The sequence below is a fragment of the Erpetoichthys calabaricus genome, chromosome 14 (assembly GCF_900747795.2).
Source record: "Erpetoichthys calabaricus chromosome 14, fErpCal1.3, whole genome shotgun sequence".
Classification (NCBI taxonomy): Eukaryota; Metazoa; Chordata; class Cladistia; order Polypteriformes; family Polypteridae; genus Erpetoichthys; species Erpetoichthys calabaricus.
The window spans coordinates 90,881,392-90,907,321 of record NC_041407.2 but is presented as its reverse complement, the minus strand read 5'-3'; the positions used below and the strand labels follow the sequence as shown (position 1 = coordinate 90,907,321).

The 25,930-nt window shown below is 37.5% G+C and overlaps 1 protein-coding gene across 5 annotated transcripts in view; it reads right to left on the bottom strand.

Annotated features, from left to right (window-relative positions):
• Positions 1–23,195, bottom strand: part of LOC114665313 (polycomb protein SCMH1) — a 59,248-nt gene extending 36,053 nt beyond the window's left edge. For 2 of the 5 annotated variants that reach the window (XM_028819794.2, XM_028819795.2), the window contains exons 1-5: positions 23,014–23,194; positions 15,726–15,808; positions 13,167–13,244; positions 6,051–6,121; positions 4,158–4,392 (exon numbers count right to left, since the gene is read on the bottom strand). In XM_028819794.2, coding sequence (XP_028675627.2) covers positions 4,158–4,392; positions 6,051–6,121; positions 13,167–13,244; positions 15,726–15,750 — 409 coding nt within the window. In that variant the 5' untranslated portion in view covers positions 15,751–15,808; positions 23,014–23,194. Of the gene's footprint in view, positions 1–4,157; positions 4,393–4,747; positions 5,777–6,050; positions 6,122–13,166; positions 13,245–15,725; positions 15,809–23,013 lie in introns of those variants that run through there. The other 3 variants (XM_028819796.2, XM_028819798.2, XM_028819797.2) reach the window with 3 other exon arrangements.
• Between the last annotated feature and the right edge of the window lie 2,735 nt (positions 23,196–25,930).

Sequence of the window (25,930 nt, the reverse complement as noted above, 5' to 3'; positions counted from 1 at the left end):
GTTTATTTGCATTCTGAAAATGTCTATTTATTTTTGATTATTTTAGTAATGCATGTGTATTTTCTCTTTTATTAGTAATTGCACTTTTTCTTTAATGTTTTTTTAAACACTTTGGGCAACATATTTTGTATGAAAATGTGCTATATACATAAATGTTTTTGTTGTCCGAAAGTGATTTTAAACGGTTATAGTGTGTGTATCTGGCTCCTCTGATCAGTAGTAGTAGCAATAGTGGATGTTTTTCAACAAATGAAACCAGAAAATATGTCATATGAATGCACTTTGGAAAAGTGACATAACACAACATAACATTTTCAAAAGCATATATTCCAATTTAAGATCACAGTAGGCTAGAATTTATTCTATCAGCACTAGCCACAAGGCTAGAACCAAGAATGGAGAGAATGTCAGCCCACTGCAGGGCACTTTCATGCACAAAACCACGCTTACATAAGGCTAATTCAGAATCACCCAGTTGACATTTGCTTCTTAACAATAGTCTCCTTTATTTTCTATTTTACAGCACAGGAACATCTCTATTCTTGATGAATTGAATGCTTGCCTCTGAAAGACAAAATCTTGGACGAGGATGAGGACATTTGCAGCAGAAATGGCTAAAAGGTGGTGGTGCTTGACCTGGTGGTAACTCACAAAACCCACAAACATAAAGTGGCTATTTAGACCCTGTTTCTGGATTAACCACCTGGGTTATGAGATTACCCTTTAAGTCCCATTTCAGCAGTGCTCTTCTGTGGGCCCGTGTTTCATTTTATTTCTGAGTCCTGCTTTCTATTTATAAGTTGGTGCATCAAAAGCTGCTGGTTATATACTGTATCTTTACTACATGCGACAGAAGCCCAACATTTCTTTAGTAGATGTACTTGCTGCCTTCTAATATTCTGGAAGACATTTCCAGACATCTTACGGTGTTTCCCATGCCACCACCATTGTGTACTGCTCATTACTGTAATTATGGAGCACTGACTGAAACTAATAGCACTATTCCCTCTTAGCAGCACTCACTTCCCAGAACACATGGGTTGTGACAGGCTCTTCATTGCCCATTACACTGTACACCATGCTAGACAGGCAGAAAAGTACAACACTTGCTTTTACTAAGAAGGAAGTCAAGTAAACACCACATATTGTATCACATTAGAGGTGCAACTGTAGGAACTACAAAGCTACGTTAAACCAATCAGATTCATGGTGTTACTGTAGGTGCTTAACAATTCACAATGTGTTTAAACTAGAATTAGAGAGTGTACTTTGTTGATGAGGCAAAAATTGACTTGTATTAAATATAAGGCTTTTGACTAAGAAAGAAATACCTAGCACATAAATGTGTACGTTTTCCAGTAAAAGTCTGCCTGGGGCTGATTTTACTCCCCACTATTATAAACTTTGAGTTTGTGATTTTCCACTGCTGAACACCTTTGAACAAACTCCTGTCTATGGTCACACAGAATAATATGTTTTTCCATGATAAACCAATGAGAACTCTCTGATAAGACTTGTTTTTCATTGCTACTACAAAAGGGTCATCAACTTACTGTTTGTTCAGCTGAGCATCTTGAAGATGAATGTGGTCTGGCATCCAGAAAAAGCTAACGCTTTGTCTCTTCTTCTGCCTAAAATACTGTCGTAGGAAGCCTTCAGCTTTTCAGAACAAAAAATGGACATGGCTATGATGTATGGAAGCTGTTTACTTCAAAAAACTTACTTAGTTGGTTCCACAGAAAGGCTGATGTGAAATAATGTCAGCATTCTGAGTATGGTGGTTTTACCTCCCACAACCCCAAAGAAGTGCCAGTTAGGTTAACTACTGGCTCTAAATTGGCTCCAGTGTGAAAGTGGGTATGTGCATAAGTGGGCCTTGAGATGGACTGGTGCCTTTTCAGGGATGTTTCCTGCCTTGGAACACAGTGCTGCTCTGACATTCTCTGGCCTCCATGAGGCTTAAATGGATTAAGTGCTTTTAGCTTTTTTTCCATTATCTGGTATTTAATTATTTAGTTACCAGTGTCATTAATGATACTAATATGTGCAGAAGAACACAGCTGAAAAAGCATTCTGCATATCTAGTACTTTCATAAAAGTATAATTTACCTTTGTCATAGCGTAAGACAGACAATTGAAATTTATTACTTTAGAAAAGATCCACTAGATGGCAGCTTTAAGCCAAGAAGGCTGAACATAATCTGCTTCATGAAAAGCCTGGCAAGTTAAAAATCACTTTACACTAAAGCAGGCCATCCCAGGAATTATCCATAAATTGCAAGAATGAGAACACTAAACACAGATACTTCGCAAATTACTGCCTAGAATAATTCTCAGGAATTTACCAAGTCCGATAATGACTGAACAAAGCTGTAACACTGTTGGGAAGAGAATTTAAAACACCATGGCGGATAAAAACAAAACATAAAACAATCACAAGAGAGTCAGGCTATGAAATATATTCTGTGTCTACAATTGACTTGATTGTTTATCTGAAGTTGGTTGGTTTTGTAATATTAGCAGTTTGAAAATTGTTTGGCAATTGGAGAGATCCTGAAAATAGGTAACTTCTCTCCATTCAAGTCAAGCTGAAAGTAGGTGAGACCAGTTAACATGTGATGTGGCAATGTACCATCCACCAGAGTGTGCTCTGGCAGAAGTGAAGCAGTGAATGTTAATTTAGCGCTTTTTCTTTCAGCAGTGTTGGAAAACATGATACAGAGTGCCTGACTGGTGTAAAGTCAGCTTTGTGCAAAGTCTGTAAATAGTAAAAATGCAAAAGCATAAATCTTTGGACTTAGCTGCTTTTTATGCCATGCTGTTCTTTTTAAGCCTTCCCATATATAATACCGTTAATGACCTAAATTTGAATGATTCAAACAAGATACATAAAAAATAAAAGTAATCCAAAAACAATACAGCACTTGATAATTTTCTGGTCATCTTTTGCATAGTATTGCACTTTTGAACTGCAGACAGGACTCTCTTGACCAAGTAATGAGGTTAATGTGTTTCATGCTTATAATGTGCACTGATTTTTTTTCCTGAAGTATCAGCTTAATAATATTTTAACAAAAAAATGTGTGTTATGCATGTTGTGACCAAATGACTTTATGTGGATTAAATGACACGAGTAACATAAGATTTTGTTTTTCAGGGACGTTTTACTACAAAGTACACGGGGTAAGTAACATACAGATTCTTGGTAAAGTTTCCCTCTAATGTTCTCCTTGTGATGGTGTTGGAATTTTAAACTGGACTGGTTTTTCACTCACATCATACATGACAGAAGGTGTGGTATGAATGAGTGTCCTGTAACACTGCTGTGCTCTTTCCTGGGTTAGTTCATGCCTAGGTCTGGCCCTGTTCTCCCCACGAACAGCTCAACCTCAACCCCGTCCTCTATGATTGAATTAAGTGGGTTAATTAGATGCATGGATAAAAACAAAAAGAAATAAAAAGCGGGTGATCAAAAACCTTTCCCAACTTCTTATCTGGGACCATTATGCATGATCTCTATTTAACCAAATACAGTAAGTATTGAGCTGTCTTGGTATGTAAGTGATGGCAAACCCAAGTATTTTTTTTAGATTCAAAGTGGGACAGAGGTATGAGGCAATGAATAAAGTAAGCAGGCAGCTGCCATGCTGGACCTGTCAAAGCAGTGCAGCAACAACTCTTACAATAAAATACTAAATACTTGTTAACATTATTTATTGCTATAACCCTAAACTTGGATTAAGCATGTTTAAAAAAAATTGATACAGTGAAAAACAATGATAAACCCCTTTATATACGCCCTGTATTTGCTAAAACAAAATAAATTACCAAATAATTCAATCTATCTACTGCTTTCTGGGCATACTTTTTCTATTAAAGAGAGTTTGTCATTTTGTATGCATTATTTTATGTCATGTATCTATCTGTTAAATTAGAAGAATACAGTATTGTATCTTTATTATTGACCTTGTGAGGCAAGCAGGAAAACGTTTGTTAAAACAGAACAGATAAAATGTACAGTAGATATTTTAGTGTTGTAAAATAACATTTATTAGTATTATTTTTATGACTTAACAAACTTTTGTAAGTCAACATAACAGAAATATTATACTTTGCATCCATCATGTAAATTTTAACCAATTTTACTCATAACTCACCCAAAGGTGGTTGAAGCATGCCTCCATTCTTCTCACAATTTCCAATTGGCTGAATTTCTGATGAATCAACCAAACGCCAAAAGTCATTTTTATTGTCACTGCCATCAAGCCGCAGGCGAAGCCTGGCACCTGTTAACCCCACAACTGTTGCTATGCAAGTAGAAGTTGTATTGCGAGGGTCCTGAGCCTCTAGCTTCATCCCTGCTTTGAATTCATTTGCTGGTGGTGTAAAGCACTGTGGAGGCGAAAATTAATATTAACCACCAATATTACATGTGTAAAAATAACACTGACATAAAAAAAATTAGTTATAGACAAACTTGTGCAAGAAAAATGCCAAGGAACTACAATAAGTTGATTTGATGCTTGTCAAACTAAATATTTGTCATAATAACAATCATGAAGTTTTTAAAAGATGTATAAAACTTATTTTTATGATGTTGGAAGCATTTGATTTAAATAAACAAATATTAAATATGGTTAACTCCCGAGATCAAATGCTTGATTATTTGACCATTCCAAAATAATCAATCATTCATTTTATTTGTTAAAAACATGTTAAATACTGAAACAAAAGTAATAAGAATAACCTGATGCTCTGCGATATTGCGATCAACAGACCTAACAGTGCAACACATTATGGCAGCAATTGTACATTTCTTTGCACATTCTTTCTGTACAAGTGTCTTTTCTTCTTCATTGGGGTGCACAGACAAAAGCGCTCTGGACAAAAGCATGTAGTAACAAATGCGCGTAGCTAGTGGGTTGCTTTTCCATCTCAGACAGTTGCTGTGGAGAAAAGTGCAGGAGTTTAATTTAGTGGACGCTTACAAACAGAATGAAAAGGTTCCCTTACATGTCTAAATGTTATCTGCTTTAAATTTTGTGCCTTCTGATGACATACCTGCTGCTTTTGAAGAGCTTGTGGATACTTTCCCTCCAGAGATAGAGGCATTCAAATAGGTTTCGGCAAAAACCAACTGATCCAATATACCTGATGAAGTTCTTCTTGATGAATGGATTTTCAAAAAGCGTTTTATCAGCATGCAAAAATTAGTGAAAAACTTGTGAACACGTTTAAAAACATGTCCTATCTCAAAATATGGAAATCAGTGTATGTAAAAGGAAAGACGGAAATGTCATTTTTATGTTGTATTGGTGTCTAAAAGGTAACTTATTTGTGTATAGATATGTGAAATGTGTGTAGTAAATCCACATACAACTTTAAGAATACTGCCCAGAATGACTTTGATTCAAACTGATTGACGAGTCCATAAATGCTCTGGCCCCTTATGGCTCTGCATTGAACTGTGTGCATTTGACAACGTACGTATGTTTAACGATGGTGATTTGAAACAGATAGGGAAAACGGAAAAAAGCTGGGTCTGGTCCTGTTTTTGCTTGGCAGTGCCATGGACGTGTGAGTGAATGAGAGAGAGAAATATTTCTGTCAGATTAAGCAGAGAGGTGTATACCCGGTATTGAATCCATTTGTTTTTTGTCAGTGTGCCTTCCATTAATTTTGCTAAAATAAACTGCACATTGTTATTAGAAAAATATTAGTGGTGCATGGCAAATTGTGTGTTTCAGTCATTACTAAAACAATAAAAAAAAAATTAATCGTACATCAGTGTCTCAATAATTCAGTACGTTTTGATGATAAAAAGTATAATTGTGAAAAGCCCTAAACCTTTGACTCCATCTTGGGCATGTTAACAAATCAAGAAAGGCTTCAAACTGGAAAACAGACTTGTTGAAATACACTACATGTTCCAAAACTCCAATATGAAATGCACATTTAATCTTACTCTGTAGGATTAAATAAAAAGTTAAATTATGTTTCATAACAGAAATGAAAGCCAAAGGCTCACTGGTAAATGCTTGTACCCATACCTGTCTGAAACAGTGTGCAGGTGCTGCTGAAGCACCACATTCTTTCAGGTATTTCTCCCAGCTGAAGTGACCTGCAAGTCAAGACGTACAAATGTCAAATACTGTACACAGTGTGAAACAAAACAAATAGAGTCAGTAGCGGACATGTGCAGACATTTTAATCTTTATATTTCACCAAATTTCAATCAAATTTAGCATTTTTAAAATTTTGGGACATTTAGTTTTTCTATTGTGGGAGGATTTTTTACCCATAAATATTGATATACCAAAATATTCTGTCTTAGAATATACATACTGGTCTAGATCTACAATCCTGACAAATTTCAGCTTTTTTAACTAAGTGGGATATTGTGTTTTTGGTGATGAGTGAACTTTACAAAAATATATCTAAGTATTAAATGCAAAGTTCACTCACTAATTGTATATTTATAACAAAGACGTTTTTTAAGGCAAGCATCATATTTCAACCATCATTTCTGAAGAGACACTGGCTGGCAATCAATTTTGTGCTGCCCCATAGACACAGAGCTTTGTACCCACTCCAGTAAGCTATATATATTTTTTTTTTCTGCAACCTTCTCTGTGTGTTATGTTATGAGTATTTTCACCAAATATACTCCATTTTATATTAATTTACCAAAATGTCTATTTCAGCATTGAACATGAATAATACAAAAGATGATGAAGCATTCTAGTTGGCAAGTCCTTTCACATACTATTACGCGATAGGCTATTAAAAAACTCTTACTACAATATGTTTTTTGATTTTATTTATTAACTGAAACATCACCTTAATGTTACTGAAAGCAATAAAGTATGCTGTACTGAATTGGAATTTTGCTGATGCAAAGTATGAATTGCACATTATTTTGGGAAGTAATTTCCGACGATGTTAAAGGAGGTTTTCAACTGGTATTTTCCACCAGGAGCTTCTACTATAGAACTGCAATTATACAATATCTGTGCTTGCTTCAAGGGCTTAATATATATTACATATATAAAAACATAAATATGTATTTGTCACTCTTTTATTTTTAGTAGAGTTGAACAGAAATTAATTTGTGGTAAAGACAATTACCAGTAATATATGTAAGTATTGGAACCTATGTGTCCTAGGAAACAAAATTAGAATCTATCCATACCTCTTCTTCACCACTTTCCTCACTCTAGGGTAAGATATTTTGCAAAAGACAGAAATAAAATCTGGCTGGGATACCAGTTGAAGCACACATACATACTTGCTTATACAAGCCCAGTCAAACAGTATTCCATTTATTTGGGAAGTATGAGAAAACCAAAATCATAATAAACCTATGAATTAATGCTACGAATAACTGCTTACTCAATACCGGGGTTGTGGGGATCTGGAGCTGTTCATGTCAACAAATGACCTTGCTCATCATACCAACTGCTGTAGGGCAGTCTTCTCTCAGTCTTGTATTTTGAGACAACTGAAAAACTTAAGTATCATTGTGAAGTCCTTTCCAATGTACAGTCATGGCCGAAATTATCGACACCCCTGGAATTTTCCCAGAAAATGCACCATTTCTCCCAGAAAATGATTGCAATTACAAATGTTTTTGTATATACATGTTTATTTCCTTTATGTGCATTGGAGCAACACAAAAAAACAGAAAAAAAGCCAAATCTGACATCACGTCAACAGAACTCCAAAAATGGGCCGTAAAAAATTATTGGCACCCTTTCAAAATTGTGGGTAGATTGTTTTATTTCAAGCATATGATTCTCGTTTGAACTTACCTGTGGCAAGAAACAGGTGCTGGCAAAATAGCAATCACACCTGAAGCCAGTTAAAATGGAGAAAAGTTGACTCAACCTTTCTGTTGTGTGTCTGAATGTGCCACACTAAGCATGGAGAACAGAAAGAAGAGCAGAGAATTGTCTGAGGACTTGACAACAAAAATTTTGGAAAAATATCAACAATCTCAAGGCTACAAGTCCATCTCCAGAGATCTTCATGTTCCTTTGTCCACTGTGCGCAACATAATCAAGAAGTTCACAACACATGGCACTGTAGCTAATCTCCCTGGACGTGGACGGAAGAGAAAAATTGATAAAAGACTGCAACGAAGGATAGTCTGAATGGTGGATAAACAACCCCAATCAACTTCAAAACATATTCAAGCTGTTCTGCAGACTCAGGGTGCAACAGTGTCAGCTCGAACTATCTGTCGACATCTGAATGAAATGAAACACTATGGCAGAAGAGCCAGGAGGACCCCACTGCTGACACAGAAACATAAAAAAGCCAGATTGGAGTTTGCCAAAATGTACTTGAGGAAGCCAAAATCCTTCTGGGCGAACATCTTGTGGACAGATGAGACCAAGGTAGAGCTTTTTTGGTAAAGCTCATCATTCTACTGTTTACAGAAAACGGAATGAGGCTAACGAAGAAAAACAACACAGTACCTACAGTCAAACATGGTGGAGGTTCTAAGATGTTTTGCTGCCTCTGGCACTGGATGCCTTGACTGTGTGCAAGGCATCATGAAATCTGAAGACAACCTAAAGATATTGGGGAGCAATGTAGGACCCAGTGTCAGAAAGCTGGGTCTGCGTCAGAGGTCATGGGTGTTCCAGCAGGACAATGACCCCAAACATACCTCTAAAAGCACTCAGAAATGGTTGAAGACAAAGCGCTGGAGAGTTCTGAAGTGGCCAGCAATGAGTCCAGATCTAAATCCGATTGAACACTTATGGAGAGATCTCAAAATTGCTGTTGGGAGAAGGTGCCCTTCAAATCTGAGAAACCTTGAGCAATTTGCAAAAGAAGAGTGGTCGGAAATTCCAGTTGAGAGGTGTATCAAGCTTGTTGATGGTTATAGGAAGCGCTTGATTTCAGTTATTTTTTCCAAAGGGCGTGCAACCAAATATTAAGTAGAAGGTGCCAATAATTTTGTCCAGCCCGGTTTTTGAGTTTTGTGTGAAATGATGTCAGATTTGGCTTTTTTTCTGTTTTTTTGTGTTGTTCCAATGTACATAAAGGAAATACACATGTGTATACCAAAACATTTGTAATTGCAACAATTTCCTGGGAGAAATGGTGCATTTTCGAGGAAAATTCCAGGGGTGCCGATAATTTCGGCCATGACTATAACACTGTTAGTAGTAAAAAAAGAGGGGCATTAAACTGCATGGAGTTTCTTGCCTTTCCTGTTTAAGTGTGCTAATAATAGAATGATGAACTTGAAGTAAATTTTAAAAGTATGTCATTATATATTTTCATGAATGCTAGCAATGTCCTTCTTTTTTATTGAAAACCACACTTGTATTTCTGAAAACTATTTGGAAATCATATTTCAAACTGACTCTGAATTAAATACAGGTATTCTGTTAATTTCTACTTTTTACCTTAACAATGACAATCCACAGTAATAGGATTATAGGGGATATTTATGTTTGTACAGAGTGACCACATTTTCTACATCTAGCATATGATTTTGCAGTCTTACCAGTTTTGATATGCTTTGGTAATTTATGCCAATTCTTACTAATAAGCATGCTGATGAAAATGGTATAAAGTAGCATCTATTTTATAGCATTTTTGTTGAGTTTGTAATTGCCTCTATTTTGATATAATTAAGAGATCTAATTCTGCTTTAAAAATGACTTTAATATAATAAAATTAAAATCTTTAAAATTCTCATAAATAATCTGAGCCTACAAAAATAAATTTAAATAGGCAGACTGTATTTGTTTGAGCCAAGTTGATTTCATCTACAAACGATCTCAGCCCTGAAAGCAGTGTGTTCTACATGATCAGGAATTTAAAAAAAAAAAAGTGTTGCCAAATAGTTGAATTTCCAACTGGAGATGCCTTAGATTAGGAATCCTTAGAGCTGTGTATGCAATATCCACTTTACTGTTGATCTTATAGTGATAAACTATTTTTAACCATTGGCTAAAATAATTTAGGAGGCAATGAGAACTTTAGCAGTACTGCAGTGCATTGCCTTAATGTGACATAATCAGGTTGTTACAAACACATGCTTTAAATATTTGACATCTGATTAATTTTGCATATTTTAACACAAGTCATTTTTAACATAATCTACAACTTTTCAATTAAACTTTATATATATTTACAGTATTTTGTAACTTTAAAGCTACAACTCACCAAAAATGTAACAGTCTACAAAAACAGAACTGGCTTGAACATGGGAAGATACAATTCTTATTCTATTATTTTCTGATGCATAATGGCATGTTACCCAGGTGGATTATTAAAAGTACTGGATCCAACTGTGCAGGAAAAGGTGCATGTGGTTTGATAAACATTAGGGCAGCGGCTTAAGAAAAAAAATCATCTCTATTTGACTGAAGACTCTCTTATAATTTGCTGAGCTCCAGGGAGTGGTTTTCATTCAGATTTCTGCTTTTGCTAGAAGTTAACCTTTCATTGCTTAGAAATATTATATGGCAGTTTGTCTTTATTATGACACATGGAAATATGAACTTTGTTTAAAAGCCTTGGGTTGTGTAATCCATCTACAACTATAAAACATAAGGTCAAGGTTCAGTGATGTGGAAACACAAGAGCACCATAGTAGGCCATACAAACCCATAGCATGATTAAAAAGATCAAATAAAATTTTGCATTTCTATTACTTTAACAAGACATTGAATGAGTAAATATTTTTTATGTAAACCATTAACAGCAATATAATTCTGAATTTTAAAAAAAAAATATTATATAAGTTGATAAATGCTGCTGAGTAGACATTTAACATGAACAGGTAGTTACTAGCAATGAATAAAAAATATGTACAGAACAATAAGTTTCAAGAATCTGACATAAACCACTCAGCCTGAGGATACATGATTATCATTATAGTGCTGATCACAAGACCGAGAGGATAAATGAATAGATTGTCTGTATATATTTTAACTGTTGAAGGTCAAAATGTATATAGGATTTTTTCTATAATTTTCAAAATTATTATTTGACCTGACTGTTGTCCTTAACAATGCTAGCTGACCAAACCTGTTAAGGTGAAATTCACACAAAACAAAAGGATTCCAATATAATAATTCTATAGTGACTAAGAAACAACCAGATGAACACACTTAAATATTTTATTCAAAAATGTACAAGAGAATATAAAGTAAATATTCTAAGTAAATGCATTTTAGAGCTTGAAGGCAAGTTCCACTTTGAATTCTGGTAGACTCTGTTTTAATAGACGTAAGGTGATTAATAGACAGAATAATAGTTAACAGAGAAGGGGTAGGGAGCAAGAAGTCATGTAAGATATTTTGAGTTTTATATTTAACCATGAAAGTGTAAAGCAAATACATAATGTGAAACAAAACCCTGTGATTTTAGAAATCAACGCACATCACTTTCTCTGCTTGGTTTTTTGGCATTTGGTGGATAAATTCCCATATTACACAGATTACATAGTAATAGTGAAGGTGAACACCATTTCAATAACTGACATGCAGAAAAAAAAGTTAGTTATTCCTAGGTCACCCAAAACTTTGCTAACTGCCTCAAAAAGAACAGCCTCTGGTGAGCTTTCCTGAACATCATGTATCTGTTCACCTCGTATGTTAAGAGTACCAGAAATGGTGGCAAACAGGACCTTGAAATTCATCTCAGTATCATATTTTCTACCCCTTTAGGAAACTTACTCCTGTCTGCAGCTTGACACCTCTCAAATTAACAGACTGGCAGGGTAACACTATGAGATGGCAAGGCCTTAAATTAAGCATCTCTGGATTAGTAAGGATGTGTTGCACAAGTTGCTGACTGTACTAATTTAGAAAAAAATTATGCCGCCAAATGCAGTTTACCAAAGCAAGCAAGATGGATTGAGTTGTCCAAAGCACCATAAAAAGTAAAACTATTATATATTAAGATAATGGCGTAAATGTACTATACAAGCATGCCTAATGACAGAATGACTAACGTGAATTGTATGCAATTGCACAAACCATATTTAGAGATGTGTTTACACTACCAGTTTCACCTGACTAACTTTTATTTTAGTCATTATGGAATTAGAGTAATAAAACTACATGTATGTCTTGAGAGCACAATGATGCCACCAATCAGCTGTAAGTTGCATTTTTTTTTAACTTGTAGTGTCATGCATTTGAATGAAGAAGCTGAAATAATGGAGATTAATCCATGTGAATTTCCCCTTGGGATTAATAAAGTATCTATCTATCTATCTAATCCAGAGCCATACTTAGCTCTGATAAAGAAATGGAGGCTTTGCAATCATTCTTGGATTGTAATGAACACAATAGCTGTCTATCCAACCATACATCCAATTTGTAACCAGTCTATCAAGTTTAGGGCCCACCGGCAGCAGATGTGTATACTAGCTACACTTAGTGCAATGCAGAAACAATCCACCCTCACATACAGCCAAAAAAGAGTCTACAATTGTCACGAAATGAGAGCATTTCAAAATAAAAATGATGTAGTTAGTGCTTCAAAGCATTCATATTAGCCAAATATTTGTTTCACTCACCTTGTAATACTTTGAAGCTGAAGGCTGGTCTCCCTAATGATGCAGTAAGTATGGTATTAAGGAAGTGAATACTTGCAGAGGCACACAACTGGCAGGAATACTAAAACAGTGTACCACATTGATGAAAATTAATGAGTAAACACAAAATATGTGTCCTTCGTTGGGTTTTTGAAGCCAAACAAATGTTGATTAGAGTAAGAACTAAAATGTGATGAATGAGAAAGCACATACTACACACATACTGTATGAATGATATAGGTGCAAATAGGATGCAGTCTTCATTTATGAGTAATTACTGCAGTTAAGGTCAGTTCGATTCAATGGCTACTTATGGATCTGTACACAGGCAGCAAAGTCTGGTCACTTATGTGAGGCTGTATGAAAACAGCAGAATAAAGGTTGTTTTATAGAAATTCTAAATAATCTTATATTGAGAAGTCTGATTTCATGAAGGTAGCTTTCAATTTGGAGCAAAGCTAAAAAAGGAGAGAGAGATTTGGAAAATGAAAGTGTGAGGTGTTTGCAGCCATTTTTCATTTGAACTAATCTGACTTGTCCATCAATATTTCTCTTCAGTGGTATCAGCCAGTTAATGTCTCCTTTCTCTGCTTACCTGGGTATTGAGGTGGGGTAATGGAAGGGCGTCCACTCCTTGCATGTTTATTTTGTCTGCCATCCTTCCACTCGAGACCTACAGAGAAAAGAAATAAAGTATTTTTAGACAAAGTGGTTCATGCGTGATACTCTTGCTTAAAGTATGCTCACATTTCATGAATTAGTTAAAAGAAAAAAAAAAAAAAAAGCTAAATTATGAACTCTTTTTAAACATATACCCTGGAGTTCCTTAAACATTAACCAAAAAAATCTCTGCTCTGAAGAGAAGTATTTTTGACAACATACCAATTAACATTAATTCATTTTTATGGGATTTTTTTTTTCTGACAGGCACCTTTGATAATGCAAAAATTTGAATGTGTACTTAAAATGATTAATGGTTATCGAAAAATAACCCCTCCACAAATAAAATTAAGGACTTAAGGAAATCAAGTAGAGAAACTCTTGTCTATTGGTGGAGCAGATCCACATCTTGGACAGCGATGTTTATAGGGTCTTATATACAATGCTTCGCGTAGAATTCACACTAAAACATGGCGTATGGTCAAAAACAGAATTGTGCGTATGCACAAAAAAATACAGATGCACAAAACCTGTGTAAGCATAGTTCCACACACTTCCCCTTTATAAATCCCAATCAACATGAATTTTAACACACATGCATGTGCCTATAGCCCCACCCTGACTTATCTCAGAATTTTGCATATTTGAATACGTAAATTGATATAAACAGACCCTTCCGTTCAGTGTTTTGTTAAAAGACAACTAGCCGTAAGAATAGGAATGGAAAACGGTGAGAAAGGAATTCAGAAATCAAGAAGAAATAAATACTTCTTGAAAGATGCAGTGTGCATGTAGAATTTCTGGCCAAGCAGGATTACATGTAAAAGTGATAAATAAATCAGGCTTTCCGAATTTATGTACTATGGCCATGGCATCCTGATAGTTTTGTTGCATGCATCTTGGACTTCCTGGAAATATGGACGGTAATATGATCATTTTGCCTACACGTACGTTGTGATTTTCAGCGTTTGCTTGCAGTGCATCTAATAGTTTCACGCACAGACCTTGTTAATGTAATCTGAGATAGTTCAGACGCGCGCCCTCTGTTTTAACATACGCATCTACGACGTACTGTTGGAATAGTTTGCCGCTGGAGTGCAAAATACTAAATGTGTTCCTCATTGCTAATCTGTACGCTTAAAATTGGCATTGTGTAAGCCTTATTTGCTTGGCAGTTCTTTTATCAGGAACATGTTGTAAATCTTTGTGCCCGCCAATGTCTCCGTAAGGGAATAAAAGTGGGTAAACCATAGGATCGCAATTCATATTGAGCGTGGAAATCTGTTTACAGGAGTTGCCTATGGGATAGATGCAAATGTCCCTTTCAGCAGGCGGTTCGCCATTTTCTCCGACGAAAATTGCTGCAACACCGGTGTGATATGTCGGGGCATTATATCGTCGTAAATCCTGCCCAGGGTTTTCCTTGAAAACCATTCGTACAGATGCTGCTGGATTGGACTGAGCGATTTCATGCATGTGTTTGTATGATTAGCGAAGGGGTTGATGGTTCTGAGCATGGAATCTAGTTGGAGAAGTACATTTTTGCTGCATGCAGAGTTTGCTTTATTTTGTAAGCATACTTCAGTAGCTTGCACTGTGTCAAAAACATACAACTGTCCATATCCTGGAGAGGTAGAAGTGTTAGCGTATAGTGGAGAGATTTGGTGATAAATTTGCCCGTGTATTTTAAAACAGTATGGTCCATGGCCAGGAGGCTGAGTTATCTGTGCACCCATGGAAGCATGGAAGCAAACACTAGAGAAGAGTTTTATTCTCGAATGTGTTCACGATAATTTTTAGCTTTTGATGTTTGCTGTGTAAGAAGCTGTTGTAAAGACACAGGTGGCTCCCGCAAAGGTGGTAAAGCTACTTTACAGTTGTAGGCAGCATCTTGAGTACTTGTTGGCTGTATTACGCTCAGCAGGCCAGTATAGTGCATGACATGGAAGAGGATGAATAGGAATCGAAAAATGCTGTGTCGGCTGCGTATGGGCGGGACCGGTTTTGAAGAGGAGACGCAGGTAGCGTGGGGAAGGGTTTGGAAGAGGACGAATAGGAATCGAGAAATGCCATGTCGGCTGCATGTAGGCAGGACCGGTTTTGAAGTGGAAGCAGGACAAGCCAGAAGAGAAATATATATAAGAGATGGTAAAAGCAAGTGTACTGCTTTTACTGTACAAGTCAATAAATGGCTTAGGCCTAAATATATATATATATATATATATATATATATATATATATATATATATATATATATCACAGAAATGTTAGCTGAAAATATATATATGTATATTCTTATACACACAAGAAACTATGAGACAGATTGTTTAAGATTCTTCTCATATGAAGAAGTATTACAAAAATGTCTTTGGTGACAGCTAGTAAAGTATAAAATAACTGGAAAGCCACTCTGTGTTACCAGCAGTAAAAATATTCAAACATATCAAGCCTAGAATAAATTCAGTTTAAAACAATGAGAGCAGTGGCACCTTACCTTTCTGTAGACCAGGTCTTCTCATCCTCCAAAGCTGTGAACGAGATCTTCCTCTACTTGCCTTACAATCTGCTGTCTCCAGACTATTAGGAAAGACACAAACAGAAAGGGTTAACCAGGCTTCATACTACAAAGTAGATGTAATTCTCAACACCATAGCGCACACTGAGTTTTGAGTTGTTCCAATAAAAATAAAATATGTTTTTGTGAAAACAAAAATATAACATTCAAAAAAGAAAGGCAATGTTATTTCAGTACAGATTTTCAACACTAATGGAATACAAATACATTCTAAATCCTAGTAGATACTGTTTTATAGACTATTTCTCCTAGTTAAATATAATTAATTGCATTACTATGGAGCTGCATGTTGCAGTAGGTTGCACTGCTGCCTCAGAGCATTTAAATTTGGTATTTTCTGTGTGGCCTTATCGTTACTACATTGGTTTTTTCTAGGGACTTGAGTTTTATGGTCAAAATACTATGACATGCATTTAATTTTTGAATATGTAGTTCAGTGGACTGGCTAGAGCAAACCCTGGCTCCCTACAACACGATACTGAAAAAGGCAGGATTGTTAGTACATAATGGATAAAGATTAGTTTACAACTGATATGTATATATTAATTATATTAATATACAGTATATATATTTTAATTAAGATATATAGGCAACACGTCTACAGTGTCCTAAATTGTGCTTATATTCTTCTGGCATGGGCTTTGGCTCCTTAATTTACATCCTTGGAAAGAGTTACATGAAAGTACAGAGATCTGTCCAAGAATTAATTAAAAATAAATGAATACATGTATAAGCTTATGTATAAAGGATATGTATGTTTTACTTCTGTCTTGCTTTATATTTGTAAAACTCATCCATCCATCCATTTTCCAACCCGCTGAATCCAAACACAGGGTCACAGGGGTCTGCTGGAGCCAATCCCAGCCAACACAGGGCACAAGGCAGGAACCAATCCCGGGCAGGGTGCCAACCCACCGCAGGACACACACAAATACACCCACACACCAAGCACACACTAGGGCCAATTTAGAATCATCAATCCACCTAACCTGTATGTCTTTGAACTGTGGGAGGAAACCGGAGCACCTGGAGGAAACCCACGCAGACACGCATGTTTTACTAAAACTGAATTAAATTACTGGGTAATAGATAACTCTGCACACAGTTTCAATGTTATTATTTTAGTGAACAGTGCACTAGTTAAAAAACTGAGGTTCAACTGACAGTTTGTATAGATTATGCACAAATTCCACATCCCAAAAATGTATATGTTAGGTCAAGTAACGCCTATATATGGGCTCAGTAGGAGTAAACAGTGGAGTGAGCTCAAGTGTGTACTGAAATGCACTGACATCCCAGCCAGGTCTGATTGCGGACTTGCATTCCAAAACTATGAAATAATAAAAGAGGCACATTCACACAAATTATGCCTGTGTGCGTGAAAATTAAAATTACACCTGATAGCCTTTACAGCATAGTATGCCATGTGTGATACATTTCAACTATTTTTAACAAAGGAGTAAAGAGGGAGGAATAAAACATGCAACATTATTCTGGCACCTTGTTATTTTCACAATGTCATTTATTTTCAGCAAATAAAACAAAAAAATTTAAAATAAGAATAGGAAAAAATTAATTTAAAAGTTAAAATAAAAACAACAGCAAGCATACTTTTTCAACAGTGTTCAGGTCCTGGGCATTTTTGTCCTTAAACTGAGTGGCATCACTACTAGTTTTCCTGCCCTGAATATGACAATGGTATATAAATGGGATATATATTTTTTTTAACTGATAAAGTTAGAGCCTAGTGTTAATTCAGCAAGTCACCCAGGAGCAAGCCATGAAAGTGTTCAAACTTGGTAGTGTCAGTCTGCAGCTGGACCCTTTTATTGAGACTCATCTTTGACGCACTTTTTATGTGTTGCTGTCGCTCAGTTCCATGGACTCAGCTTTGATTTTCAACCTGGTCATTTTTAGTGGAGTGTACACCTCCTTCCTGTATTCACTTGGCTTTTATCTCAGAGACATGTGTGCTAGCTTAGTTAGAGATTATAAATCAGTATGATGTGTGTGGCAATAGTCTTGCAGATTCATTCTGTACAACACATGCAAGATCAAACTAGATCAGATGGACTATGCAGCACAACTTCTAGTCCAGGCTTTGGTCCTGTCACATCTGCACTATTACAACTCACTACTGGCAAAAGTACCAACAAATTTTAGCAACCCGATTCAAAATGCAGTGGCACATCTGGTGTTCAACCAGCCAAGGCAGCCACATTTCACTCCTCTTTTCAGACCATTACATTGGCTCCGTGTAGCCACAGATATTAAATTCAAATCCTTGATGCTTACCTATAGAGTGGTAAACAGGTCAGCACCAATGTACTGTATATGGAGGTACTTTTAAGGTCCTATACTCCTTTTTGCCCACTTAGTTCTGCTGATGAACGGTGTCTGCTGATGCTGCCTCTGGCATGGCACAAAATCTCAATCCAGACTCTTTTACGATAGCTAGTGGAATGCACTGCCCACCTCTATTCAAATTTTGCGCTACCTCAAGGTCTTTAAGAATGATTTGAAGATTCTCTTGTGTGGCGAGTTTCTGTCTATTTAATTTTAGATTTTGTTCTTAGCTCTTCACTTGTAATTATCAATTTTGCACTACCTCAAGGTCTTTAAGAATGATTTGAAGATTCTCTTGTGTGGTGAGTTTCTGTCTATTTAATTTTAGATTTGTTAAGTTTTTTTTTTTTTTTGTTCTGAGCTCTTCACTTGTAATTATCAATTTTGCAACTTTGTCCTGTAGCACTTGTTCCTAAATGGTCGCCCAGGCTGATGTTTACTCAATTACGGTGGCCTCACTTCTATTCACATGGGCAAATGCACCCTGAATATTTATATCAAATGGACCTCTTTTGTAAGTTGCTTTGGAAAACAAATGTGTGCTAAGCACATAAATGTAAATAAGCGAGATTGTGTCCTATAGGGAACTGCAGTTGTATCCAAAATTATTTCCATGCATGGCTTCTTATAACCCTGTACTGGAAATTCAGACTTACATGATAGATGGATAATCTGTTATTCTTCCCCTGCTATGCATCACTTGCAAAGTCTGACAGTGAGCTAAACAGGCGACAAAGGAAGAATCAAATTCTTATGTAAAACGAACAGATTTAACACAAATGTCTCTCTCTGTATTGAATTACTAACATGGTGAAACTGAAAAAGCATACATAAAAATGAATTTAAAACAATATTACATATGTGAGATTGTCCTGTGACAGACAGATATCCCATCCAGGATTGGTCCCTACCTTGTGACTATTGTTGCCAGCTCAAACTTGCGGTGGCCTCACTTCTATTCACATGGGCAAATGCACCCTGAATATTTATATCAAATGGCTTTTGATGTAGCCTGTACTGGAATAAAGGAATTTCAGGGAAAAACTAAATAGAAAGATGAAACCTTTATTTTTACAATTACCAACCTAGTGTTAAATCTGAAAGCATTTGAAAGCATCACCTGTACCAGCAGTTCTCAAACTGTGGGGCGTGCCCGAAGAAACAAAAAAGGGGGCGCGAATGTTGCCATATGTGGCGTAATTTCGCTATTTGTAGGGAAATTTTAAACTTGTAGTGGTGTATCTGCAGCAAAAAATATAGGAATAAATTTATTAGGGTTTCAAAAAAACATTAGGGGGGCTCGATTAAAACTGTTATGAAAACTCAGGTCGTAAATACTTAAAGGTTGAGAAACGCTGGCCTATACTATGGACTGGCACTAAGGCGAAACCCTGCGGCCATTCACAGGACATGTCCCAGCTACCAGAAAGTCTCTCCTTTGTCATAGCTTCCCTTGAACCAAGGGACACAGATTTATTTTATCGACAAATTTTAAGATATGCAGTGCACTGTGAGATCGCTTTACGTGCCAGCTTACCCCTTCCAATTCATAACATTTAATGCCTTACAAATTTGAACAAGCGCACCATTTCCCACAACCTGGTAAACAGACACAAACATGTCACATGGATTTAGATAAAAATGTCTGCTAAGCACATAAATGTAAATGTGTCAGATTGCGCCCTATAATAACAACTTTATGTATATAGACCTTATCACACATTTACATGCAACTCAAGATGCTTTCCACTGATTAATTGACAAAATACAAAGATATACCTCATTTACTCGGATTCTTATCAGTAACTAATACTATGATAATTTCTAATAAATATAATTATACTAAATATAAAATCAACCAGGTATTGTTAAGCAAACCTTAGCCAATAAAGTGCAAAACAAACCTTCACTCTTATCAGAAAAGGGTTTTCTAATTTAAAAAAATTTATAGATTAAGGTTGATAATAGATCTAATTAATATATATGAAAATAAATATATACAGTATATATTTACATTTTACCTAGGCATATGCACATGGCAACCCATTGAGTAGAAACAGTTTGATGTTATTAAAGATAATGAAAAGATACAAAATCAAATAAAACAGTCCAAAGTGGCTTCCAGATGAAGTTCTTGATTTCTGAATGTAACTGTTTGACCAGCTGACACTGAGGAGATTAAAACAAAAAACTTCTATGATGGGCCACAGGAGAAAAATAAACCACTGGGGGGCCACGGTTGGAAGATAAAAACGAGCAAATCAAATAAGTTATGTCTGATGGTAATCAGTTTCTGCATCATGAAAATCAGAATGTCCTAGGCCAGCTGGTCACCCACCCTCCACTGGGCACAGTCGATACAATTAACACAGTGGATAATAAGGTTTCCAAGTCCTCATTGTTTCCTCCAGTACCCCAAGTGACTGCACTTTAAGCAGGTGTGGGTAGTGCAAAGCACACCACACAGAATGAGAGACAAAAAACATAAAAAAGCAATGGGATAATGTTGGGTATTATTCACGCATCAAGGAACTAAAAATATAATCAGATCACTATAATATGATAGAATTACTGGAAAGCCAGATTAAAAAAAGGTTTTTAGACATTTTTTTAAAATGTTCCATAGATTTAGCCTGGCATATTTCCATTTGTAAATGATTTCAAAATTTTAGATGTAAGGAAACAGGCATTCTAAGTTGCAGGTAGGGGCAAGATTGTTTAAAGCCTTATATACAAGTAGAAGAATTTTAAAATTGATTCTAAAGGATACTGGCAGCCAATGTAAAGATATTAGTATTGGGGATATAGGCTCATATTTTTTTCCTTTTGGTTAAAATTGTTGGAGCTGCATTCTGGAGAAGCTGTAACCGTTTTACATCCTTTTAAGGTAGTCTGAATAGGAAAGCATTGCAGTAATCATGAACTGAAGTCCAATCCAGAATTATTTCCTTGCTTGGCTTCTTATGACTCTGTATTAGAAATTCAGGCTTATACGGTGGATGGATAATCTGTTATTTTGCCTATGCACTGGGGACTGTAAGGAGTGAAATTTTTTTCAATCGTATAGTATGTATGTGAATGAATGACAATAAAATTGAGATGAGTTGTTATTTTGTCACTTGCGAAATTTGACACATAGCTAAAGAAGTGATAAAGAATCAAATTCTGAAGTCAAATGAACACATCTGACATGAATATCTTTCTCTGTATCAAATCACCAGTATTGTGAAACTGAAAAAGCACACATAAAAATAAAATGAGCTTAATATTACATATTTGCAGTTCTCCAATAGACAGCCATGCCATCCAGGATTGGTCCCTACCTTGTTACTTTCTCGTATACGAAATATAGGGAAAGTATTGTAATCATCCAAAAAATAGATTTTGACGAATCTCGACATTTTACACCTCCCCAAGTCCAATTTACTTTCTCGTAGGGAAAGTATTATAATCGTCCAAAAATTCAATTTCAGAATCACTACGTTTTAGACCTTCCCAAGTCTGAAAATACCATTTTTGGAATTATGCCTGTGTGTGAGTATGTATGTAAACACGATAACTTGAGTACGCTTTCACTTACATCAACCAAATTTTGCATACAAGTATTATGTACAAAACATTGATTTTTATCAACTTTGGAGCTATTTCCGCTAACCAGAAGTGGTACTTTTTTATTCATGCAGCTGCAGAGTCTGATTTATTCAACTTTACTTTTACAATAATTGTTCAATATTTTATTAATTTGATTTGTTGTTGATGGTTCTTTAATGTACATAATATAAAAATATAATCATTGTCTTGCAGTTAATTCCTCAAATATCCATTCCCATATCTGAGTATACCAGAAAGTCCAGGGGAGATCACTCCCGATTTTGCCTAGTGCTGCCAGGTTAAACATCAACATGCTTTAATTGCACATAGAAATAACTGAGCTCAGAAAACGCCTGACCTAATGAATCAATCCTGGGCAAACTTGTCAGGTTGGCCCTGAGGTGCCACCAGCCGCCGTCTGTGGTGGCCTCAACTTCTAATCACACGGGTAATGCCCCCGGAATCTGTATATCAAATGGCTTTTGATGTAGCCGTGTCGGAATAATGGGGATCGATAAACAAACAAAAAAAAACGTTACGTTTTACAATTATTCATTTCGGGTGAAATTTGAAAGCAGCGCCTATACCACGCCCGCGCGGATTCGCCTTAACCCCGACCGGCGTCCGCTGCACCTGACAGGTCCCAACAACCGGAGAGAGTCGCCCTTGTCGTGGCTTCCTTCGAACCGAGGGACTCCGATTTATTTTAGCGACACATTTTAAGATGCGCGGCGCACTGTCAGATGGCTTCCCGCGCCAGCTCGCCCCTTCCAATTCGTAACATTTCATGCCTTACACATTTGAACAAGCGCGCCGTTTCCCACAACCTCTTCGGCGGCATGCGCGAGATAAACAGACACAAACAGGCCACATGAGCACAACGAGACGAAATGAAATAAATAAAAAGAAAGGCAACCCGAACGACGGCTGCCTGCCATGACTTGACAGCCGATGCTGATCTGACCATTTGTAGCCGGCGTGACCTGCAAAGCAGCATCAATAGCCCTCGAGCCTCGCACTGCGAACAATGCGTCCTCCAGCATCTCCATCCATGCACAGCCACACGAAGGACTAGGAGCAGCGGTGGCGGCGACCGAGCTGAGCGGACGGAGCTGTCGCGTTTCCCCCCGCCAAACTGGGACGCGCGGGTGCCACTGCCGGTCCACGCCACAAAAGCAGCCGCACGCGCACACACACGACGGCGACACGCGCGCTTTCTGCAAAGAGAGAGAAAAAATAACAACAACAACACAAAGTCGCTGCGCCTCACCTGCAGCCGTCCGCGCGCCCGCTCAGCCGCGAGGCACGAGTCGGACCGAGGGACGCCGACGGGCCGCTTGCGTTACCTCGGTTTGGGTTATTTTTTTTTAAATGTTTCTGATGTGGAATTCAGTATCTATCCGCCATTTTTGTAAGGCGAAGTGGGGGTTTGGATTCGGTTTGTTTGGGAGAGAGAGAGAGAGAGGGGATGGGGGAGGAGAGCAGTAACGCCGCGGAGCGGAGCTTTACGACCCCTGCCGGGGGGTCCGCGTACAGGCAAGCGGCTGGTAGGAGACGGAGGACAAACTCGACTTGAAAGCGCACACCGATCCAGACAGTCATGGGTTCGAGTCGGTCATAAGGTCAAAGCCAATTCGTTATGTCATCTGATATCCGGGGTCCAGCAGGGGTCTGTATGTGAGGTGGCTTGTACAGGGATCAGGGGTCCTGATGGGGTCAGCGGGTGAGGTGGCCTGTCCCGAAGGTCCCAGAAGCGTGGATTCCATCCTCAGCGGCCGTGTGAAATTTGCACGTTCGCTGCACGCCTTTGTGATTTTATTAATTTACGTTTTTGCCCAACTGGCACACCCGTAACATCACAAAGTCTTCGTTATATGTGATTCATTGAGACAATGTGAGGCATGCAATTGACCTGAGCTCAGTGGCGTAGCCTGAGTTTTTGTTGCATTTGACTTTGCCACCCCTCCCAAATAAAACATACAAAATTTTAAAACAACGCAAATTTTAGCTACAGTTTTGAATATTAATTATGACTGAGGTATTTCAACTATGCCCTTTCAGACTTTTTTAATACTTCTTTCATAACCTTTTTCTTTTTTCTAAAAGGAGCACCACTCTCTTTTGCTGTCTTCATCTTGAGATTGAGTGAATAACAGAGACTGCCTTAGGGGTGTGCGAGGCCTAGGGCTGACCAACCCCAAGCAGGGCTGATTACATCAAACTCTGTTACTGGTATGTGTGGACTGTATAAACTTAATAAAAATAATGTTATCATTCACCTGATTTTCTCATTACAGTATTCAACTAAATTTTTGCAACATAACATGCAGACTTTATATCAAAATATAACTGGAGAATATAACTTGACAGATCTGCTCAAACGGGACAAACCGACCTCAATAGAGGGGCCCCCTTAGGCGCAGGGTCTGGGGCAGTCGCCCCACTTGCCACCCCCAAACGCCGCTCTTGGTGAATAATAAAATATTAATAATGAGATTGAAGGGTTCGTCCCTTTTGGTTGGAATAAGTCGACATAGAAATTCTTCGGTCAAAGTAAGTTGGAAAACTGGTCAAAATTCAAATTTATAAAATATAATTTTGCCACATATGTATTTGTAACAGTTTTTAAACGTTAAAAATGGTGTCATTTTGGCATAGATAGCACACATTAGCTTGCCAGAGCCGTATCAAACAAAATTGTTACAAAGCCTACACAGTCTGGTACTAAAGTTTATTCAAAAGTGCTGCCAGTTGTGGACCGCATCTCTGCCCCATAGCTACACCATTGCCTGAGCTCCCCACAAGGCTGATCCTTGCTACTTTCAGCACTTATTGGGGGCTCAGCCCCAGTCACTTGCTGCTGTAAAACGGAGACACCAGGGTTCGCATATAGAAGATGTGGGGGTATAGGCACAGGTGCATTGCTCTCAAAGATCAGGGGTTTAAACCCCGGAATGGGATTGCCAGGGCCTTAAAAAATATATAGCCCAAGGGCAGCTTAAAATAGTGTAGTTGTCCAAAACCTGATGTAGCCAAAGCGACACACTCTATGGTGAAGGATTAGGTACATATCATCAAAGCCCTGTTGTGTAATGACATAAACTCATATTATCACTCTTAAATGTATTTGAGGTGGACAACTCTCCTTACCCACAAGCTCTGATGGTATGTACCTAATCCTTTGCTATAGAGTGTGTCCTGAAATGGGAATTGCTTCTCCATGTACCTGATGCTACAAGGATAGTCTCAAATTCCCTTCACACCAAGATGGAATAATTGGGTTGAAATAATGGATGGATGGATAATTTGTGGACCAGATAGTGCTGTCACATTGGTTAATGTCCATTAGGCCTATTAAAAAAGTACACAAATCAGTGGCATTTTTGGCTCAAATATGAGTGTGAAAAAGGATTACCAGATTTGTGAAATAAAAATAGCCCAGAGACCCTTAAAACCTGTGGCCTTCAAGAAGATCTGTCTGTACCTGTTGTTCTTTTGCAATACTGTGACATTTTAAAGGCAAACTAGCCCCATCTGAATGTAATTCTAAATATTAAGGATGTGCTAATGTCTGGAGGTGACTCAGCAGCTACTTCTTCACAGCACAGTCTGAATCCAAGCTCATTTACTATCTGTACAGAGTGTTAATGGTCACCCTGTCAATGTGTGTGCAAAGCTCGCTAGTCTTACCCACCTAATTTCTTCAAGTCAACATTAATTTTTGAATGGTCCTAGAGTCCTACTGTCCGGCGCACTACTGGGTAGCTTATTTCATGTGTCTACTTACTTACTCAGTACATCTCACAGATACCCCGGGAAGCATCATCAGTGATGTAATCTGGAGTTCTTGTGTCTTTCAACATCAGACACCTTCATCCAGGCATCCCAGCTGGGGGTGATTAATCCCCAGCTGCTTTCAGCAACGGGAACTCCCTCTTTAGCCAGAGCCATGCAGTGGCTCTTTGTGTAGAAACAGTGATTATCCTGATGGTCTTCTTCTTTGCCAGCCCCACCACATGCAGCTGGGTGCAAAGCCCCAACAGTCACCTCAATTGACCCACAGTGGCTCTGTGTTCCAGCCCTGTCTCACACGTTGCTCTATCAGCTCCTGGTACTTGGTGAGCTTTCCCTTATATGTCTCCTCGATGCGCCTTTCCCAGGGTACAGTGAGTTCCACAGTAACATCA